This window comes from Rhizophagus irregularis, chromosome 7, assembly GCF_026210795.1.
Source record: "Rhizophagus irregularis chromosome 7, complete sequence".
Classification (NCBI taxonomy): domain Eukaryota; kingdom Fungi; phylum Glomeromycota; class Glomeromycetes; order Glomerales; family Glomeraceae; genus Rhizophagus; species Rhizophagus irregularis.
The window spans coordinates 4,616,275-4,635,661 of record NC_089435.1 but is presented as its reverse complement, the minus strand read 5'-3'; the positions used below and the strand labels follow the sequence as shown (position 1 = coordinate 4,635,661).

The following is a 19,387-nucleotide window of genomic DNA, read 5'->3' as shown; positions in this document are numbered from 1 at the left end:
ACTAATTTATATAAAATTAAATATAATTAAAAAATGTATTAGTATTTTATAAATAACCTACTTTTCTTATTTTTGCCAAACGATTAAATTTAAACAAATACTTTATATTAAATACTATTGGTCAATTATCTTTATTATATATTTAAATTTTTATTATAATTCTTTTTCCTTTAATTTTCTTGTATTATATAATATTAAATAAAACTATTTATTAAAATGTCTTTATTTTAATATTTCTTTTTATTTTTTTTTTTAAAAGATGCTAGCATTTTTGAATAAATTAATAAAATATATTAAGATAAAAAGAAAAAAATATTGGTATTTTTAATTAAAAAATATTTATAATATTTTTTTATAAAAATAATCAGAATTTTTAGATAAGTTAATAGATAAAGGAAAGGTATTACAGCATTCTGTTTTAATTAAAAAATATTTCTAATAATATCTTTTTATAAGAATATGCTAGCTATACAATTATACCAGATGGGTTTTTTATAACTTTTTTTTGTGCTTTTATAATTTTTTAAATAATTAGTAAAATTTATATTAATAGGAAATAAAAAAAATTAATATTACTAATAGTATTTTTAATAAATATATAAATACTTATACATTTAACTATTTGATTTGATAAAAGCTAAATAAGATAAAAAAAAGGGTAGATTTTTGTAATTAACAATAGGTCTTCAATCAACTTTGACCGGCATTAAAAGTAAAATTAACCATATAGGAAGTAGTTAGCCTAATTTATCTTATTCATATCTTTTCGCCTGTACAAAAAAAAACAAAATAAAGATGAAAAGTGACGGGAACAAATTCATTTTCGGTAAATACGGTACATTTTAACGAATTCATACATGATGCATATTTATTTGGAAAACTATAATCAATGTCTTTTTTTTTGATTACTCCCGTCTGGCCGTACATCTTGAGCAATGAAGGACTGAAACATAAAGAAAACTGTGGTATTCTCAACGCAATTATCCAAATTTAGCAAATTTAAAACAATATTTACTCGACTTTTATTGTAATTTATTAATAAAGATAATAAGTTATTCTAAATTAGTTTTAATAAAGCTATATGTAAATTTAGTAATTAATTATTGCAATTAAATTTAAGTCACAAGCTGCAGATTTCTGCTGGTCATTGATAAAATATTTGGATTGGATAATCTAGTACAAATTTTGTGTATACAGATTTTAATAGATATAAATAAGAATCCTCTCTCCCCCCCAGATTTCACACTCAAATACGAAAAAAAAATAGTCATGTCTGACACTGTTCATCAAGTTCCTTCGCGTCTTTTAGACTCTTCAAAATGTCCTAAACCTCATATCGATTCCTTTGAGAAATATAAAAAAATTTATGAAGAGAGTATCAAGGACCCTCAAGCATTCTGGGGAAAAGTAAGTGTTAACATTAGTTCAAATATATTTTATTGTATAGATATTAATCAAATTTAAATTATTAATAGCAAGCCAAGGAACTTCTACATTGGCATAAACCTTTCGAAACTGTTCTGACTGGCGGACTTGAGCATGGGGATGTAGCTTGGTTCCGTGAAGGTGAATTGAATGCTTCTTATAATTGTATTGATAGACACGCTCTTGCCAATCCCGATAAGGTAATTTTCGAATTTCTTAAACATATCCTTTGCATTGATATGTATTAATGTTTTTTTCGTGTCGGTACTTACTATTATAATAGGTTGCAATTATTCATGAAGCTGATGAACCAGGAAATTCTCGTCGTATAACTTACGGAGAATTATTACATGAAGTTAGTCGTCTTGCCAATACCTTAAAGTCATTAGGATTAAAGAAAGGTGATACAGTGGCCATTTATATGCCCATGATTCCTGAAGCTGCGGTAGCATTCTTGGCATGTGCAAGATTAGGCCTAGTCCATTCTGTTGTATTTGCCGGATTCTCTTCTGAAGCATTACGTAGTCGTATTATCGATGCCTCAAGTAAACTAGTTATTACAGCTGATGAAGGAAGACGTGGGGGTAAAACCATCCACACAAAAAAGATCGTTGACGTTGCATTAGAAGGATGTTCTACGGTTGAGCACGTACTCGTATTTCGTCGTACCGGATCTGAAGTTCCATTCTCTGCTCCGCGTGATTTATGGTGGCATGAGGAATTGGAAAAACATCGACCCTATTGTCCACCTGAAATTGTTAATGCAGAAGATCCACTGTTTTTACTTTATACTTCAGGGTCAACAGGAAAACCTAAAGGTGTTGTTCATGCTACAGCAGGATATTTACTGGGAGCGGCAATTACTTTTAAATATACTTTTGACTATCAAGAAAATGATGTTTATGGATGTATGGCAGATATTGGATGGATTACAGGACATACTTATATCATATATGGGCCATTACTAAATGGGGCCACAACAGTATTATTCGAGTCCACACCAGTCTATCCTACAGCAAGTAGATATTGGGAAGTTGTTGCTCAACATAAAATTACTCAATTATATACTGCACCAACTGCAATTAGATTATTAAGAAGATTTGGTAATGATTATGTTAAAGGTCATGATTTATCTAGTCTTAGAATTATTGGTTCCGTAGGGGAACCGATTAATCCTGAAGCTTGGGAATGGTATTATGAAGTAGTAGGAAGAAAAGAATGTTCAGTAGTTGATACTTATTGGCAGACGGAAACCGGTTCTATCGTCCTCACACCTCTACCGGGAGCAACTCCAATGAAACCAGGTTCTGCTACTTTCCCATTCTTTGGTATTGAACCTGCAGTATTAGAAGCCGAAACAGGAAAAGAACTTGAAGGGAATGATGTCGAAGGAGTTTTGGTAATTAAAAATCCTTGGCCTTCGATGGCAAGAACCGTTTATAATAATCATCATAGATATATGGATACTTATTTAAATGTTTATAAAGGTTATTATTTCACTGGGGATGGAGTTGGTAGAGATCATGATGGTTTTTATTGGATTAGAGGTCGTGTAGATGATGTTATTAGTGTCTCAGGTCATCGCTTATCTACTGCTGAAATTGAATCTGCTTTAATTTCACATCAATCTGTTGCAGAAGCTGCTGTAATTGGTGTACATGACGATTTAACAGGTCAATGTGTACATGCTTTTTGTACCCTTAAACCTGATCAAGGTGGAACTGATGTTAGCGAATTGGTTTTACAAGTTAGGAAAGTTATTGGACCTTTTGCTGCTCCAAAGAAGATTTATATTTCTAGTGATTTACCTAAAACTCGTAGTGGTAAAATTATGAGGCGTGTTCTTAGAAAAATTGTTTCTGGAGAAACCAATCAATTAGGTGATTTAAGTACTTTAGCTGATCCTTCTATTATTCCTGTTTTAATTGATATTGTTCAAAAATCATAAATTTTTGTAAAATCATGTGTTTATTAGTTTATTGTACGATTATATTTATATATTTCATTTACCTATCTCAATTAAACATGTTGAATTTCGTTCTTTTGGCTACTGAAAGTCGTTTATTTTGGTTTTTATTAAATAAATTACTATAATTTTAATACAATTTTTTTTTGTAATTATACAAACACAAGCTAAAGGATCTAATTATAAAATAAATAAAGAAAAAATTTTGGTAATAGACAATATGTCTATTATAATAAATAAATTTCAAATAAAAAATAGTAACTTAATTACATCAAATTACCCGGAAAAAAATAAATATTAGAAATTACTAAAGAAATTTTTTAAAAAAAATAAAAAAAATAAAAATAAATTATATACAGTTATTCTCAATTCCAAACTTTGTAACCAGACAAGCATGAAAATAAGAATTAACTTTTAACAAATGTGTTTTCACTCAACTAAAGAAAAAGAAGAAAAGACATACAAAATATTATTCATCATTATTTCCTTCTTCAGCCCAATTACCATATTCATCATCATCATCATCATCATCATCATCTAAAAGCTTAACGTAATTTTCAGGTATTAAACCAGTTTCTTCGCCTAAATTAGCCATTAACCAACCATCATATTGTCGACATTGCACCAAAAGAATATCTCCTTCATGAAAACTTAATTCACTCGAATTTTCTGCTACAAAATCATATAATGCACGTGCACGTCTATTAACATATTCACTATCTTCTTCTTCTTCCTCCTCTTCAATAATTTTTTGGCCCCAATGTCGAGGATCATCTGTAGGAAATGCAAAATCCCGAATTTTTATTTCAGGATATATGCTGTTAACAATATCTTCTCCTTCTCCTTCTTCTTCATTAGTTAAGGTAATGTTAGATACTACATGAACAATAAACGAATTGAAATAAATTAGAATAAATTTGCTAATCTTTAAACCATACAAAATAAATTATTTAACATTCTGAATAATTTTTAATAAGGTTTCATAATAATCTATCTCGTACAAATTACTTGACAAAGGTGGAACTGCCTATGCTCAAAGAAACTAAAATTTTATTTGTATGGCATAACAAAGAAAATAAAAAGAATTTTTAAAATTTACCTTTTGCGCACTATAATGAATTAATTCAATATATAAAGATGTTAAAAACATGTTTTTATTAAAAAAAAAAAGAGAGAAAATTAAAATCAGAGATTTACCGAGCGTGGCCGTTCCTTTTGTGCTTCTTCTGATTCATCATAATCCTTTCCACCACCATAAAATTCGGCCAAAGTTTCTGAAATTTTGCTTAGAAGTTCTTTATTAGGCATATCATCTAATTCTTCTTTACTATTAGAATTAACATTATTACTTTTATTATTACTTTTATTGTTATTAGTATTATTATTATTATTACTATTATCTATAGAATTTTGATCGTTCCCATTCGTCATGGCAACAGTCTTGATATCAGTTCCGTTTGTTATTACCATTGGTTGTACTTCTGAAATTTTTTTATCAATTGGCTGGGGATTATCATTATCATTATTTTCATTATTATTTTTATTATCATTACCAACATTTTTGTCAATTAAACTTGCAGCCGTGGTATCTTTAACATTTTTATTACTCTTAGTAACATCTATTAAAAAGTTTTTTGATAATTTATTTTAATATCGATTGGCGTTTTTATAAAAAAAAAGATTTTCTTTTGAAAAAAATTATTATTTTTACCTTTTGGAGTATCAATAAATTGTTTATGTTGCTGAATTCCAATGTCAAGTGTAGTGGGCGATTCTTGTTTCATTTTTGAAATATTCTTTTTATTTATTTTTCTTTTTTTTTTCCTTTTTTTTTTCCTAAAAAAAAAGCGAGAATATTTAAGAAAAAATTTATAAAAGGCAAATGACAATAAAATTAATTGTAATAAAACGGTTATTTGTAACACACAACTCATGAAATGAAAAATAATTTGTTTGATCTACAAATTACATCTAAAGTCGTGTAACCTTGTTAATACAACGGATGATTCTCATAATCGTAAATATCTCCTTGCACAAAAGGATGTGGGAGCATGAAACGATCAACTATTTATGTTGATAAAAAAGGGTATTTTAAATAACACAAACAATATTTTTATTAAAATTTAGGTTGCATTGTTGTTAGAAAACCTAAACTATATGGCGTGTTACGCAATCAAATATATCAGCGGCAGGGAACTAAGCCAAAGAACTTCTAGTGTATTATATATTAATTCCTGATGCCTAAAAGTTGCTCCGCATCGAATTCTTTTAATTCTTTTTAATGTGGCGGTAATCAAAAAGTAATCGGCAGATGATGTTAACTTTACAAACAAGAGTCTAAATATAAAATTATGATAACAACTGATTCGGAAAAATGGACTCTAGCCTAAGAATTATTATTTGTTGATCCATGATTTATAAATATTAAAGTCTAGGCATCAATGCATTATGGGTTTATGACACAAAGAAAAGGGAGACAAAGTCACACACATATTTGCGTTACCTATTACAAGTCTTCGCCTCTTCGGTTGATCGTAATTTAAATATAATATAAGTAAATATGTAGGTTTACAATTCCTAATTTCCATTTATCAATTATATTTAATAATAAACTACGATCATTATTTCTATTCTATTACTGCAATATTTTGAGTAAATGAAACTCTCGACTAACCCTTTGGTCCCGATATATAAAAAAATTTGAATGTACACAAATTAATTTATCCAAAATTTCTTGTATCCCAGAACCATTTAATTTATTATATTTTTAATTGTTCAAGGTTCTCTAATGAAGCCCAGATATTTATTTTGTAAGTTTAATTTAATGTTCTTATAGCTTCATGATGATTTCTTTAAATGTACTAGACTGTGAACGATGATGAAAGAGGACAAATAAATATTGTTAATTCCTCCTTTCATAACTTTATATAATATTTAATAAGACTTTGAACACATTTTGGTAATAATTCAGGTGTTGTTTCTAATTTCCAATGAATTCCAATGTATGATGAAGATAATTTATCTTTTATTTTTTGAGCTTCATTTAATATATAATCATTATAAGGTATAACTGGCATATTTGAGGAAACAAAGGATTAACTACATTTCCATTCGCTAATATAATTTCTTCGATTGGGAGAACTTTGGTAAGTAATTCGGAAAATTTAACTCAAGATTTTTCCTTCTCAGGTCCATTTCTTTAATAATCATTTTTGCATATTAATTACTCTGGAATTAGGATCTTTGATATTTATCAATGATTCGAATTTTGAAATACATTCATGTACAACAAAATTTGGTTCTGCGTTATCATATTTTAATACTAGAATGTAATATTGATATAATTTTGTTATCGTTGTTATTTTACTGTATCCTCTTAATTTGATCACATTCTTTAAGCCCAAAATGAAATCGCTTTCTGAATCAAATAAAGCATTAGGAAATTCTTTTCGAAATAAATTGGTATTATAATAAAAATCAAACGGAAATTTGAACTAGTTATATATACCAAAATAAAAGAAGTTATAAATAACCGTATCATATTTTTTTTCTATTTCTTTCATACCAAAAAGATGGCATCACAACTGAATTCACAGAAAAAAATATATTTGGAGTCAAAAATTATTTTTAATATTGTAATATGCTTTCCCAAACTCTCGTGACATAAAGATATTGCAAAGAACCCACGTACCGTATAAACTTATGTAACAGAACTTTCGATTTTTCATATAACCAGAATTATAAAATTTTTAATGTTTTCATGTTCGTATAGTAGCATATCATGGAATAATTCTAGAGGTGTTATTGCCAAAAAAAAAAGATTTTTCTAAAGTTTATGATAAATCTGATATCATTTTTTTTTTTTGACAAAGCATATATCATATGTGCAGAGTGTATATATACAGTATGCTGCATAATGTATCATGACGTAGGATAAACTGAAAGATTTTGATTAGAAACCTTCCAATCGGTTGATCGAAACTTAATTTTGCAAATGTAAAATATCTTTGTTAATAATGACGTAAATATATGTTCAGTTAAAATATTTGATATTTTCGTTTTCTGGATAATCCAGGAAAATCAAAAGTAATATTTTCTTGCCAATCCTGAACAATCGCCAATAGAAAAAGAGGTCTGGTTCATTTCACCGACAGTTTTGAATCTTGATCCACTGATCCTTAGCTCTATTCTAACCTTAATTTCTTTACCTAACCCTAGCTCTAAACCGATGATCGTCGGCGAAACATTGTGACTATTTGTTGGTGAGATAATTTTCGGTGAATGATTGTTGGTGAAATGAAAGCAATCCTAGAAACTAGAAAAAGTTATTATTTGAAATATCATTTTATATATTTGAATTTAACGGACGTTCCGACCAAGAGAGAAGGTTATTTGACTCCTTAAATTCTTTCATGAAGGATTTTTATGATAATATAAAATTACAACGTCATTTATATCAGATATAATATTCTTAGAGTAATAAGCTGCATGAAAACAAGATTTAATATTAAATAAATAGCCACAGTGATGCTTAAGTCCTATTATTAAGAAAGTGGATAGATGTTTTTAGATGGGGGCTCAACACTTCGAATTATTGCTTTTTCCATGCATGGATAATCGTTCCGGTCTTGAGGCAAAAAAAGAGAAATTTGTGATATTCTACTTGTATTAAAAATATTCGAATGCATATGACTAGTATTGCTGTAGAGTTCTATTTTAAACGAAACGATGAAGGAAAATATGGTCAGGATGGTTTTATTTGAATTAGATTAGTAGGTGGTTCATTCCGACAAGCTTTCTGAGCATCTTTTGAATTAGCCGGACGAAGTAATTTTGTTATGAAAAAAACAATAATTTATTATGATTATATTTAATAATTTACAAATAAATTCTCCATCTATCAATTATATTTAATAAACTATAGTCTTTATCTTTTATTCTATTTCTTCTTTCATCCGCAATAGTTTTGGTAAATGTAGATACAACTCTTGAGCAACCTTTTGGACCCGATACAAAATAATTTGAATTCATACAAACTAGTTTATCCAAAATTCCTTGTATCCCAGAACCATTTAATTCTTTATCATATTTATCATTTTTTCTTAATTGTTCCAGACCTCCTAATGAAACCCAGGTATTTATTTTAAAAGTTTCATTTAATGTTCTTATAGCATCATGATGATAATTAGTGATTTCTTTAAATGTACTAGATTGTGATCTTGATGATAAAAGGGGATAATCTGTTGCCAAGTAAATATTTTTAATTCCTTCTTCCTTCATAACTTTATTTAATGTTTTAATAAGACCTTGAACACATTTTGGTAATAATTCAGGTGTTGAACGTTCTAATCTCCAATGAATTCCAATATAAGAAGAAGATAATTTATCTTTTATTTTTTGAGCTTCATTTAATATATGATCGCTATAAGGTATAACTGGCATAATTTGAGGAAACAAAGGAAAAATTACATATCCATTCACTAGTAAAATTTCTTCATCAATCGTGAGGACTTTAGTAAGTAATTCGGAAGATTTAACTCGAGATTTTTCCGTTTTCAAGTCAGTTGTTCTGATAAACAATTTTGTATATTTTACTCTGGAATTATTGGAATCTTTAGTATTCATTAATGGTTCGAACTTAGAAATACATTCATGTTTATCAAAATTTGTTACTGCATTATCATAAAATGTTTTCATATTAGTATTTTTATGATGTAATTTAATGCTAGAGTGTAATATTGATAATGGTGGTATAACTTTGTTATCGTTATTATTTATCTTCCTTTTAATTTGATCACGTTCTTTAAGCCAAAAAATGAAATCATTTTCTGATTTAAATAAAACATTAGGAAATTCTTTTTGAAGTAAATTGGTATTATAATAAAAATCAAACGGAAATTTATTACAAGTACCAATTCGAGAAGAACCAACATTTGTTAAAATCATTATACGATTTAATTTTTCAGCCAATTGACTAAATGATCGAAAATGTAAATTCGCTTTAGTTTCTTGTTCTCCAAGAGAATAAACAAACAAAAATTTGCATGTGGGTTTACCACAGTATTTTTTGTTTAGCTCTTCTAATGGATTTCTATCATCATCAGTTATGGTTGTATTTGATGATAACGTTAATGGTGATGTAAGATGAACTTCTGTAAGCGTTTCTTCGTTCTATTTAATAACAAATTATTTAATTAATAAACATTCGAATACATTAGGGAGAATATTCAATAAAATTTATTTACTTTATTTGATAATAATTCTTTTTGTTCAAAATAAAAAGAACTACTTATATACCACAATAAAAAGAAAAAACAAATTAACAGAAATGAATTTCTTGTTATTTGGCTCAAAGACATTATTTTCTGTAAAGAATTCAATTGTGATGCCATCTTTTCTAATACCAAGTTATAAACTGAATTAACTTTCTATTTAAACCATTTTCGACAAAGAAAAATAAATGATATATAAATCAATATACTACGATCCATGTTGTTAATTGTTTGTTTATTTTCTTAACATATAAAACTCAATCACATCTGTATAAAAATAATTAATGCTTTCTACATAGTAAATGAAAAAGTAATACATAGTTAAAAAATAAATAATAATTTGACTTTTTTTGTTCAACCAATAGTCAATATACTATAATATTAACCAAAATAATTTAATTTCATTTCCGAATAAAGGAAAAGAATAATGACAAATATTTTAATTATTTACCGTAATAAACTTTTTTTTTTTGAAATAAAATTTTGTCTCAAATAGTCAATCCATTTGAAAATTAAATTTTGTTTTATAAACAATAATTTTTTTTATTAATTTGTAACCTTTAATTCAATGATATTCTGGTTTTGACTTCCATTCAATCATGCATTCATTTTTGGTTTTGATCATTGAATCATTATTATGTTTGTTGATTGTATCACCATTTTCATTATTTCTACCGTACGAAACGGAATGTTTATTCCTTCTATCATTGTGATTGGCTTATTTTATTTTATAAACAATAATTTACAAATTTTGATCGACCCGTTATGATTGCCTTGTTAAATTCCTTTATTTATAAGAGAAAGAGAATTGAAAAGGGGAAAAATGATACGGTTATTTATAGCAACAATTATTTTAAACTCTCGTGATACATGGATATTGCAGCAAAGAAATCCATGTACCAAACTAATTTATAATAAAATGTTAAATCCTTTGATTTTATATAACCAGAATTATAAATAAATTTAATTCATCTGTACAGCACGTAAAAAAAGAATGGTTTTTAGGTGTGTTACTGTCAATTTTCTAAAGTTTATGCTAAAAGTAAATTTAAAAATTTTTTTTTTTTTGTCAAAGCATCTATGCATATATATGTATACATTAAGGTAACATCATCAGGAAATTTTTTACATGGAAATCCGCATCAAATATTGTGGAAATATGTGATAGTTCCAATATTTTCCAAATACCCCTATCGGCGTAGATCCAAATTCGAGGATTAAAATATGTGGATCATATATGGGAATGCACATATTTCTGAACTAATTCATATGGAATTAGTACATGGATCGATTTACCTAAAAAGTTTCATGACGGTAGAATAAAAGATTTCGATTATAAACCTTCTAATCAGTTGAGGGTGCTACTCATTTAGTTTGTTTGTTCAGTTAAAAATATTGATATTTTTTTTCGTCATAATCCTCCTTGTATTTAAAAATCTTCAAATTCATATGCATAAATATGATATATATATAAGCTTTTCTATATATACAAAATACAAAGCTACTGTTGATAAACGAAACGATGAAGAAAACAAGTCATTTATTGATAAGATAATTTTATTGAATTAGATTATTTAGTAGGTGTGTTTATCTTGGGTCTATAGTAATTAATAATAAAAGCTGCTAAAAGAGTTGCGGCAAGCTTTTCTGAGCTTGCTGGATCAATCTTTTAACAGGACCAAATTAATTTAATATGAGTAATAATGGATAAAGTAGTAAAAATCTATTTCGTTAATAATTAATCTAAAAATTTACAAATGAATTTCCCATCTATCAATTATATTCAATAAACCACTATCTTTATTTTTTATTCTATTACTTCTTTTATCCGCAATAGCTCTGGTAAATGATGAAGATCTCGAGCAACCTTTTGGACCTGATATAAAATAATTTGAATTCACACACACTAATTTATCCAAAATTCCTTGTATCCCGGAACCACTTAATTCTTTATTATATTTATCATTTTTTCTTAATTGTTCCAGACCTCCTAATGAAACCCAGGTATTTATTTTAAAAGTTTCATTTAATGTTCTTATAGCATCATGATGATAATTAGTGATTTCTTTAAATGTACTAGATTGTGATCTTGATGATGAAAGAGGATAATCTGTTGCCAAATAAATATTTTTAATTCCTTCTTCTTCCATAACTTTATTTAATGTTTTAATAAGACCTTGAACACATTCTGGCAATAATTCAGGTATTGAGGATTCTAATCTCCAATGAATTCCAATATATGAAGAAGATAACTTATCTTTTATTTTTTGAGCTTCATTTAATATATAATCATTATAAGGAATAACTGGCATAGTTTGAGGAAACAAAGGATAAATTACATTTCCATTCACTAATAAAATTTCTTCATCGACTGTGAAAAATTTGGTAAGTAATTCGGAAGATTTAACTCGAGATTTTCCCGTTCTTAAGTCAGTTGTTCTGATAAACAATTTCGTATATTTTACTCTGGAATTATTGGGATCTTTGGTATTCATTAATGGTTCGAATTTAGAAATACATTTATGTTTGTCAAAATTTGTTTCTTCAGAAAATGTATTATTATGTAATTTAATACTAGAGTGTAATATTGATAATGGTGGTATAACTTTGTTATCGTTATTATTTATCTTTTTAATTTGATCACGTTCTTTAAGCCAAAAAATGAAATCATTTTCTGATTTAAATAAAACATTAGGAAATTCTTTTTGAAGTAAATTGGTATTATAATAAAAGTCAAATGGAAAATTTGTACAAGTACCAATTCGAGAAGAACCGACATTTGTTAAAACCATTATACGATTTAATTTTTCAGCCAATTGACTAAATGATCGAAAATGTAAATTCGCTTTAGTTTCTTGTTCTCCAATATAATAAACAAACAAAAATTTACATGTGGGTTTACCACAATATTTTTTGTTTAGTTCATTTAATGGATTATTATTATTAACATCATCAGTTATGGTAGTTACGGTTGTATTTGATGGTGCAAGATGAACTTTTGTAAGCGTTTCTTCATTCTATTTAATAAAAAATTATTTAATTAATAAACATTCGAATACATTAGGGAGAATATTCAATAAAATTTATTTACTTGATCTGATAATAATTCTTTTTGTTCAAAATAAAAAGAACTAATTATATACCACAATAAAACGAAAAAACAAATTAACACAAATTTTCTCGTTATTTGACTCAAAGACATTTTTTTTCAGGGAAGAATTCAGTTGTGGTGTTTTCTTTTTGAAAGAGTAATAAACAAAGTCAACATTCTATTTAAGCCTTTTTAACAAATAAAATAAAAATGCTATTTAAATTCGTAATGTATGTTGTTAATTCGGTTACTCATTTCTTGGCAATATCTGCAGTACAACTATAATTATGCAGTAAATGAAAAAGTATTGGTTAAGAAAATTAAAAATATTTTGACATTCTTTATATTTGTTTTTTAATACTATTGCCAAGTAAAAAAAAAAAGCATTTCTTTTTTTATCCTTTTGTACTAAAAGTAGAGTTAACCAATGTGCTTTATTAACTAAAATAATTCAAGAAAAAAAAAAAATAAATAAATGTTATATGAGGGTCTTAACACGCATATGGTGTAACGTTGGATTTATCAAGGTTCACCTAATTGTTAAATTGTTGCCCACATTTTTGTTTTTGATATTATTGTATTTATATTTATTGTATCACCATTTTCATTGTTTAATAATTCATGTACGTCGGAATTTTCAATTATGAACCATTTCTCTGTTAAATTTTCTTTATTTCATAAGAAAAAGGGAATTAAAAGGAAAAAAAAGATACTGTTATTTGTAACAATTATTATTGCTCATGTACCCATAAATATATAAAATCAAGTGTAAAAGATCTTTGATTTTTATATAACCAAAATTATATATTTTTAGTTTCATTTTCGTATACCAATATATTACGTAAAAAAAAGAATGGTTTATTGGTAATGCTTCGACCCGGGCGAACCGCCATCCGGATTAATTAATAATTTATGCGCAACATTTTATACAAGCCATTAATTGTTAAATCTGATCATTGATTTCAGAAATATTTTAAATTTGACGAACCGTACACGGATCGAAGAACTACTGTATTTAAAGTGTGTTAAAGATTTTTCTAAAGTTTATGCTAAATCTGATATTTGCCATACAAAGTAAAATTAGATTTTAATTTTTTTTTTTTTGCTAAAGCAACTATGCATATAATGCATACTAATATATCTTGACGTATTAGAATAAAAGATTTCGATTCCAGTAATCGGTTGATCGAAAATTGGTGCTACTCATCTGGTTATAAATGCATATTCAGTTAAAATATTCTTTACTTTTTCACTTATTTATCATGAATAAATCACTACTAGAAAATTGATTATTTCCTCCCAATTTTTTAACGGATGCAGAAGATTATCCGACTTTAGATCCTTTTGTTAGTTGTAACCCAACACCTCGAATTATTATTACAAAAAGAAAGAATAATTGGACCTATAGTAATGAAGGCTGCTGAAGGAGTTGCGGCAAACTTTTTGAGCTTGTTGACTCAATCTTTTAATTATAAAGTTAATTTAATATAATTTATTAATAATTAAATTAAGGAATTTCCCATCTATCGATTACATTTAATAAATCACTATCTTTATTTTTTGTCCTATTACTTCTTTCATCTGCAATTGTTTTGGTAAATGAAGATGCAATTCTCGAGCAACCTTTTGGACCTGATATAAAATAATTTGAATTTACACAAACTAGTTTATCCAAAATTCCTTGTATCCCAGAACCATTTAATTCTTTATTATATTTTTTATTTTCTCTTAATTGTTCCAGACCTCCTAATGAAACCCAGGTATTTATTTTAAAAGTTTCATTTAATGTTCTTATAGCATCATGGTGATAATTAGTGATTTTTTTAAATGTACTAGATTGTGATCTTGATGATAAAAGGGGATAATCTGTTGCTAAGTAAATATTTTTAATTCCTTCTTCTTCCTTAATTTTATTCAATGTTTTAATAAGACCTTGAACACATTCTGGTAATAATTTAGGTGTTGAAGATTCTAATCTCCAATGAATTCCAATATATGAAGAAGATAATTTATCTTTTATTTTTTGAGCTTCATTCAATATATAATCACTATAAGGTATAACTGGCATAGTTTGAGGAAACAAAGGATCAACTACTTTTCCATTCACTAATAAAATTTCTTCATCGATTGTGAGGACTTTAGTAAGCAATTCGGACAATTTAACTCGAGCTATTATCGATCTCATATCAGTTGTTCTGATAATCATTTTTGTATATTTTACTCTGGAATTAGTAGGATCTTCGAGATTCATTAATGGTTTGAATTTTGAAATACAATTATATACATCAAAATTTGTTTCTGCATCATCATAAAATGTTTTCTCAGTATTTCTAGATCTTTTAATACTAGAATGTAATATTGATAATGGTGGTATGATTTTGTTATTGTTATTATTCATCATCCTTTTAAGTTGATCACGTTCTTTAAGCCAGAAAATGAAATCATTTTCTGATTTAAATAAAACATTAGGAAATTCTTTTTGAAGTAAAGTGATATTGTAATAAAAATCAAATGGAAATTCGTTACAAGTACCAATTCGAGAAGAACCAACATTTGTTAAAACCATTATACGATTTAATTTTTCAGCCAATTGACTAAATGATCGAAAATGTAAATTCGCTTTCGTTTCTTGTTCTCCAATAAGATAAACAAACAAAAATTTACATGTGGGTTTACCACAATATTTTTTGTTTAGTTCTTCTAATTGATTTTTATTATTATCATCATCAGTTATGATAGTTTTGTTTGTATTTGATGTAAGATGAACTCCTGTAAGTGTTTCTTCATTCTATTTAATAACAAATTATTTAATTAATAAACATTCGAATACATTAGGGAGAATTTTCAATAAAATTTATTTACTTTATCTGATAATAATTCTTCTTGTTCAAAATAAAAAGAACTAATTATATACCACAATAAAACGAAAAAACAAATTAACACAAATTTTCTCGTTATTTGACTCAAAGACATTTTTTTTCAGGGAAGAATTAAGTCGTAATGTTATCTTTTTGAAAGGTAAAAGTAATAAACCCTTCCATATATTTAAGCCTTTTTAATAAATAAAATAAAAAGAATTATATAAATTCGTAATGTTTTACGATCCATGTTGTTTCGGTTTATTTTGTTTATTCATTTCATGACAACCGTAATTAATGCTTATTAATTTGTAGTAAATGAAACAGTATTGTTTTTTTTTTGAAATTAATGTTTATTAATTTGCAGTAAGTGAAAAAGTATTGACTATAGTATTTGTTTTTTTTGAAATTGCACACAAGTAAAAAAAACAATTCTTTTTTTTCTATCCTTATGTACTAAAAGTAGTAGTTAACCAATAATAAATAATTCGAGAAAAAAATAATGTTTTAAGGAAGGTCTTTAATGCATATAGTGTAACGTTAGATTTATTACTAATAATAATAATGGATATTATTATGTATGTAATGTCACTCTAATTGTCCCTTTTGTTTATTTGGCTTATCGTAGTAACCATTTTTTAATTTTTTTTTAAAAAAGATTGTATTCTCTAATTTCTCTAATTCATTATTATATTTGTATCCCCATTTTCATTATCTGTTATTTAATAATTCATATATCGTACGAAACAGAATCGGAGTGTTTATTCCTTCTATCCTCGTGATTGGATTCTTTTTCAGTTATAAAAAATCTCTTTATTATATTTTCTTTATTCATAGGAAAATGAGAATTAAAAAAGGAAAAAAAAATAAGATAAGGTTATTTATAGCAACTATTATTTAAACCACTCGTGATATAAGGATTTGAAAGAGCCATGTACTACCAAATAAATATATAAAGCAAATGTAATAGATTTTTCGATTTTTATATACAACCACGATTATATTTTAATAAGTTTTTATCTTCGTATAGTAATATATTACGTAAAAAAAGAATGGTTAATAGGTGTGTTACTGTTAAAAAAAAAAAAAGATTTTCTAAAGTTTATGCTAAATCTGATATTTGCCATATAAAGTAAAATTTAAATTCTACGCGTATATATACACATTATATATATATTGCTGCATAATATATCTTATAGTATAATAAAATCAAACTTTCCCAATCGGTTGATCGAAACTTAATTTTGCTGATTAAAATTTTGTGCTGCTCGTAAAGACGCAAATGTAAAATATTCTTCACTTATTTATCATGGATGAGTCGCTACTAGAAAGTGATTGATTTTGAATTCATTTTTTAACGGATACCTTGACGAGATTTCTCCCTTATCAGGTCCATTTCTTTAATAATCATTTTTGTATATCTTACTCTGAAATTAGGATCTTTAAGATTCATTAATGATTCGAATTTTGAAATACATTCATATACATCAAAATTTGGTTCTGCGTCATCATAAAATGTTTTCTCATCACTTCTATTTATTTTAATACTAGAATGTAATATTGATAATGGTGGTATGATTTTGTTATTATTATTCATTATCTTTTTAATTTGATCACGTTCTTTAAGCAAAAAAATGAAATCATTTTCTGATTTAAATAAAACATTAGGAAATTCTTTTTGGAGTAAAGTGATATTATAATAAAAATCAAATGGAAATTCATTACAAGTACCAATTTGAGAAGAACCAACATTTGGTAAAACCAATATACGATTTAATTTTTCAGCCAATTGACTAAATGTAAATTCGCTCTCGTTTCTTGTTCTCCAATAATATAAACAAATAAAAATTTTACATATGGGTTTACCACAATATTTTTTGTTTAGTTCTTCTAATTGGTTTTTATTGCTATCATCATCATCAACTATATTAGTTATGGTTGTGTTCGATGACAATGTTGTAGTGAAGTAAGATGAACTTCTTTCTATAAGTGTTTCTTCGTTCTATTTAATAACAAATTATTGAGTTAATAAATATTTGAAGAATTATCAAATATATTTACTTTATCTGATAATAATTCTTCTTGTTCAAAATAAAAAGAACTAATTATATACCACAATAAAAAGAAAAAACAAATTAACACAAATTTTCTCGTTATTTGACTCACCCTAAAAAAAAGTTTGTGCTAAATTTGTGCCAAATGGGTTAATCATACGATATTTGTTTAGAATTTGTTCGAATTTTATATTATTTTTTAGTACAAATTTGGAATAAATGTTGTATGATTAGCCCGTTTGGCACAAATTTAGCACAAACCTTTTTTATAGGGATCAAAGACATTTTTTTTCTGTAAAGAATTCGGTCGTGGTGGTGTTATCTTCTTGAAAAGTAAGAGTAGTCAATCTTCTATATATTTAAGCCTTTTAACAAATAAAATAAAAAATGCTATCTAAATTCGTAATGTTTAACGATCCATGTTGTTAATTCATTCTATTTTGTTCATTCATGTTCTTCAGTACAACCATACTAATTAATGTTTATTATGCAGTAAATGAAAAAATATTGACTAAAAAAATTTAACCATAATTTGACATCTTTTGTATTTGTTTTTTAATATTGCACAAGTAAAAAAAAAACATTTCTTTTTTTTCTATCCTTATGTACTGAAAGTAGTAATTAAAATAATTCAATATAGTGTAACGTTATATAATAAGTGGATATCATGTAATGTTATTCTTTTTACTTCTGAAAAATTATATTGTCTAACATTCCTTTTGTTTATTTTCTTTAGGGGTGGCTTATTATAGTAACCACTTTTAAAAATAACTGAATTTTGATGTAAACCAATAACTTTTCTTAAAAAAAATTGTATTCTCTAATTTCTCTAATTAGTTATTTTTTTATCATGTTATACGCTCATATACCATTTTTGGTTTTAATTCATTATTATATTTATTGTATCACCATTTTCATTATTTAATGAATCGGAATATTTATTCTATCCTCGTGATTGGATTCATTTCAATTATAAACAATTTCCTTCTTTATTTCATAAGAAAATGAGAATTAAAAAAGGAAAAAAAAAGATAAGGTTATTATAGCAACTATTATTTTAAACCACTCGTGATATAAGGATTTTGAAAGCGCCCACATACCACATAAATATATAAAGCAAATATAATAGATTTTTCGATTTTTATATACAACCACAATAATTATATGTTTTTAATTAAGTTTTTCATAAAAAAAGAGTGGTTAGGTGTGTTACTGCCAAAAAAAAAAAAAGGTTTTCTAAAGTTTATGCTAAATCTGATATTTGCCATATAAAGTAATTTAAAATTTTTTTTTTTGCCAAAGTATCTACACACATTATATATTGCTGCATAATATATCTCGATATGTAGAATAAAAGATTAAACAAACTTTCCCAATCGGTTGATCGAAACTTAACGTTAATTTTGCTGATGGAAATTAGTACTACTCATAATGACGTAGATGTAAAATATTCTTCGCTTTTTCGCTTATTTATCACGGAAAAGTCGCTATTTGAAAATTGATTTTGAATTCATTTTTTAACGGATGCCCTGATCATGAGAGAAGCTTATTCGACTTTTTAAATACTTTCGTTAGTTGTAACCCCACCTCGAATTACTATTACAAAAAGAAAGAATAATTGGACCTATAGTAATAAAGGCTGCTGAAAGAGTTACGACAAACTTTCTGAGCTTGTTGACTCAATCTTTTAATTATGAAGTTAATTTAATATAATTTATTAA

General features: G+C 26.3%; 6 protein-coding genes across 6 annotated transcripts; 1 reads left to right on the top strand and 5 right to left on the bottom strand.

Moving 5' to 3' along the window:
* Positions 1–1,244: 1,244 nt before the first annotated feature.
* OCT59_027758 (uncharacterized protein) lies at positions 1,245–3,637 on the top strand. Its single transcript, XM_025312815.2, has 3 exons — positions 1,245–1,407; positions 1,476–1,625; positions 1,709–3,637. The coding sequence occupies exons 1-3, from the start codon at positions 1,270–1,272 to the stop codon at positions 3,371–3,373; spliced, it is 1,953 nt and encodes a 650-aa protein (XP_025188686.1). The 5' UTR covers positions 1,245–1,269; the 3' UTR covers positions 3,374–3,637.
* A 223-nt stretch (positions 3,638–3,860) lies between these two features.
* Positions 3,861–5,175, bottom strand: OCT59_027757 (uncharacterized protein; the record flags this gene model as incomplete). The annotated part of the gene is made up of 4 exons (XM_025312814.2): positions 3,861–4,267; positions 4,491–4,500; positions 4,589–5,010; positions 5,103–5,175. The coding sequence occupies 4 exons, from the start codon at positions 5,173–5,175 to the stop codon at positions 3,861–3,863; spliced, it is 912 nt and encodes a 303-aa protein (XP_025188685.2).
* Positions 5,176–8,269: 3,094 nt separating this feature from the next.
* Positions 8,270–9,783, bottom strand: OCT59_027756 (uncharacterized protein; the record flags this gene model as incomplete). Its single annotated transcript, XM_025312812.2, has 2 exons — positions 8,270–9,562; positions 9,637–9,783. The coding sequence occupies 2 exons, from the start codon at positions 9,781–9,783 to the stop codon at positions 8,270–8,272; spliced, it is 1,440 nt and encodes a 479-aa protein (XP_025188683.2).
* Positions 9,784–11,176: 1,393 nt separating this feature from the next.
* Positions 11,177–12,865, bottom strand: OCT59_027755 (uncharacterized protein; the record flags this gene model as incomplete). The annotated part of the gene is made up of 2 exons (XM_025323950.2): positions 11,177–12,680; positions 12,755–12,865. The coding sequence occupies 2 exons, from the start codon at positions 12,863–12,865 to the stop codon at positions 11,415–11,417; spliced, it is 1,377 nt and encodes a 458-aa protein (XP_025188682.2). The 3' UTR covers positions 11,177–11,414.
* A 1,396-nt stretch (positions 12,866–14,261) lies between these two features.
* Positions 14,262–15,727, bottom strand: OCT59_027754 (uncharacterized protein; the record flags this gene model as incomplete). Its single annotated transcript, XM_066137207.1, has 2 exons — positions 14,262–15,542; positions 15,617–15,727. The coding sequence occupies 2 exons, from the start codon at positions 15,725–15,727 to the stop codon at positions 14,262–14,264; spliced, it is 1,392 nt and encodes a 463-aa protein (XP_065993619.1).
* Positions 15,728–16,966: 1,239 nt separating this feature from the next.
* On the bottom strand, positions 16,967–17,951 carry OCT59_027753 (uncharacterized protein; the record flags this gene model as incomplete). Its single annotated transcript, XM_025329776.2, has 2 exons — positions 16,967–17,614; positions 17,928–17,951. The coding sequence occupies 2 exons, from the start codon at positions 17,949–17,951 to the stop codon at positions 16,967–16,969; spliced, it is 672 nt and encodes a 223-aa protein (XP_025188681.2).
* Between the last annotated feature and the right edge of the window lie 1,436 nt (positions 17,952–19,387).

Bases quoted from the DNA above. Each gene is read 5' to 3' on its own strand.
- OCT59_027758 (XM_025312815.2), top strand. From the start codon at position 1,270: ATGTCTGACACTGTTCATCAAGTTCCTTCGCGTCTTTTAGACTCTTCA. The intron at 1,408-1,475 runs GTAAGTGTTAAC...AATTATTAATAG, and splicing joins CTCAAGCATTCTGGGGAAAA to CAAGCCAAGGAACTTCTACA. The intron at 1,626-1,708 runs GTAATTTTCGAA...CTATTATAATAG, and splicing joins CTCTTGCCAATCCCGATAAG to GTTGCAATTATTCATGAAGC.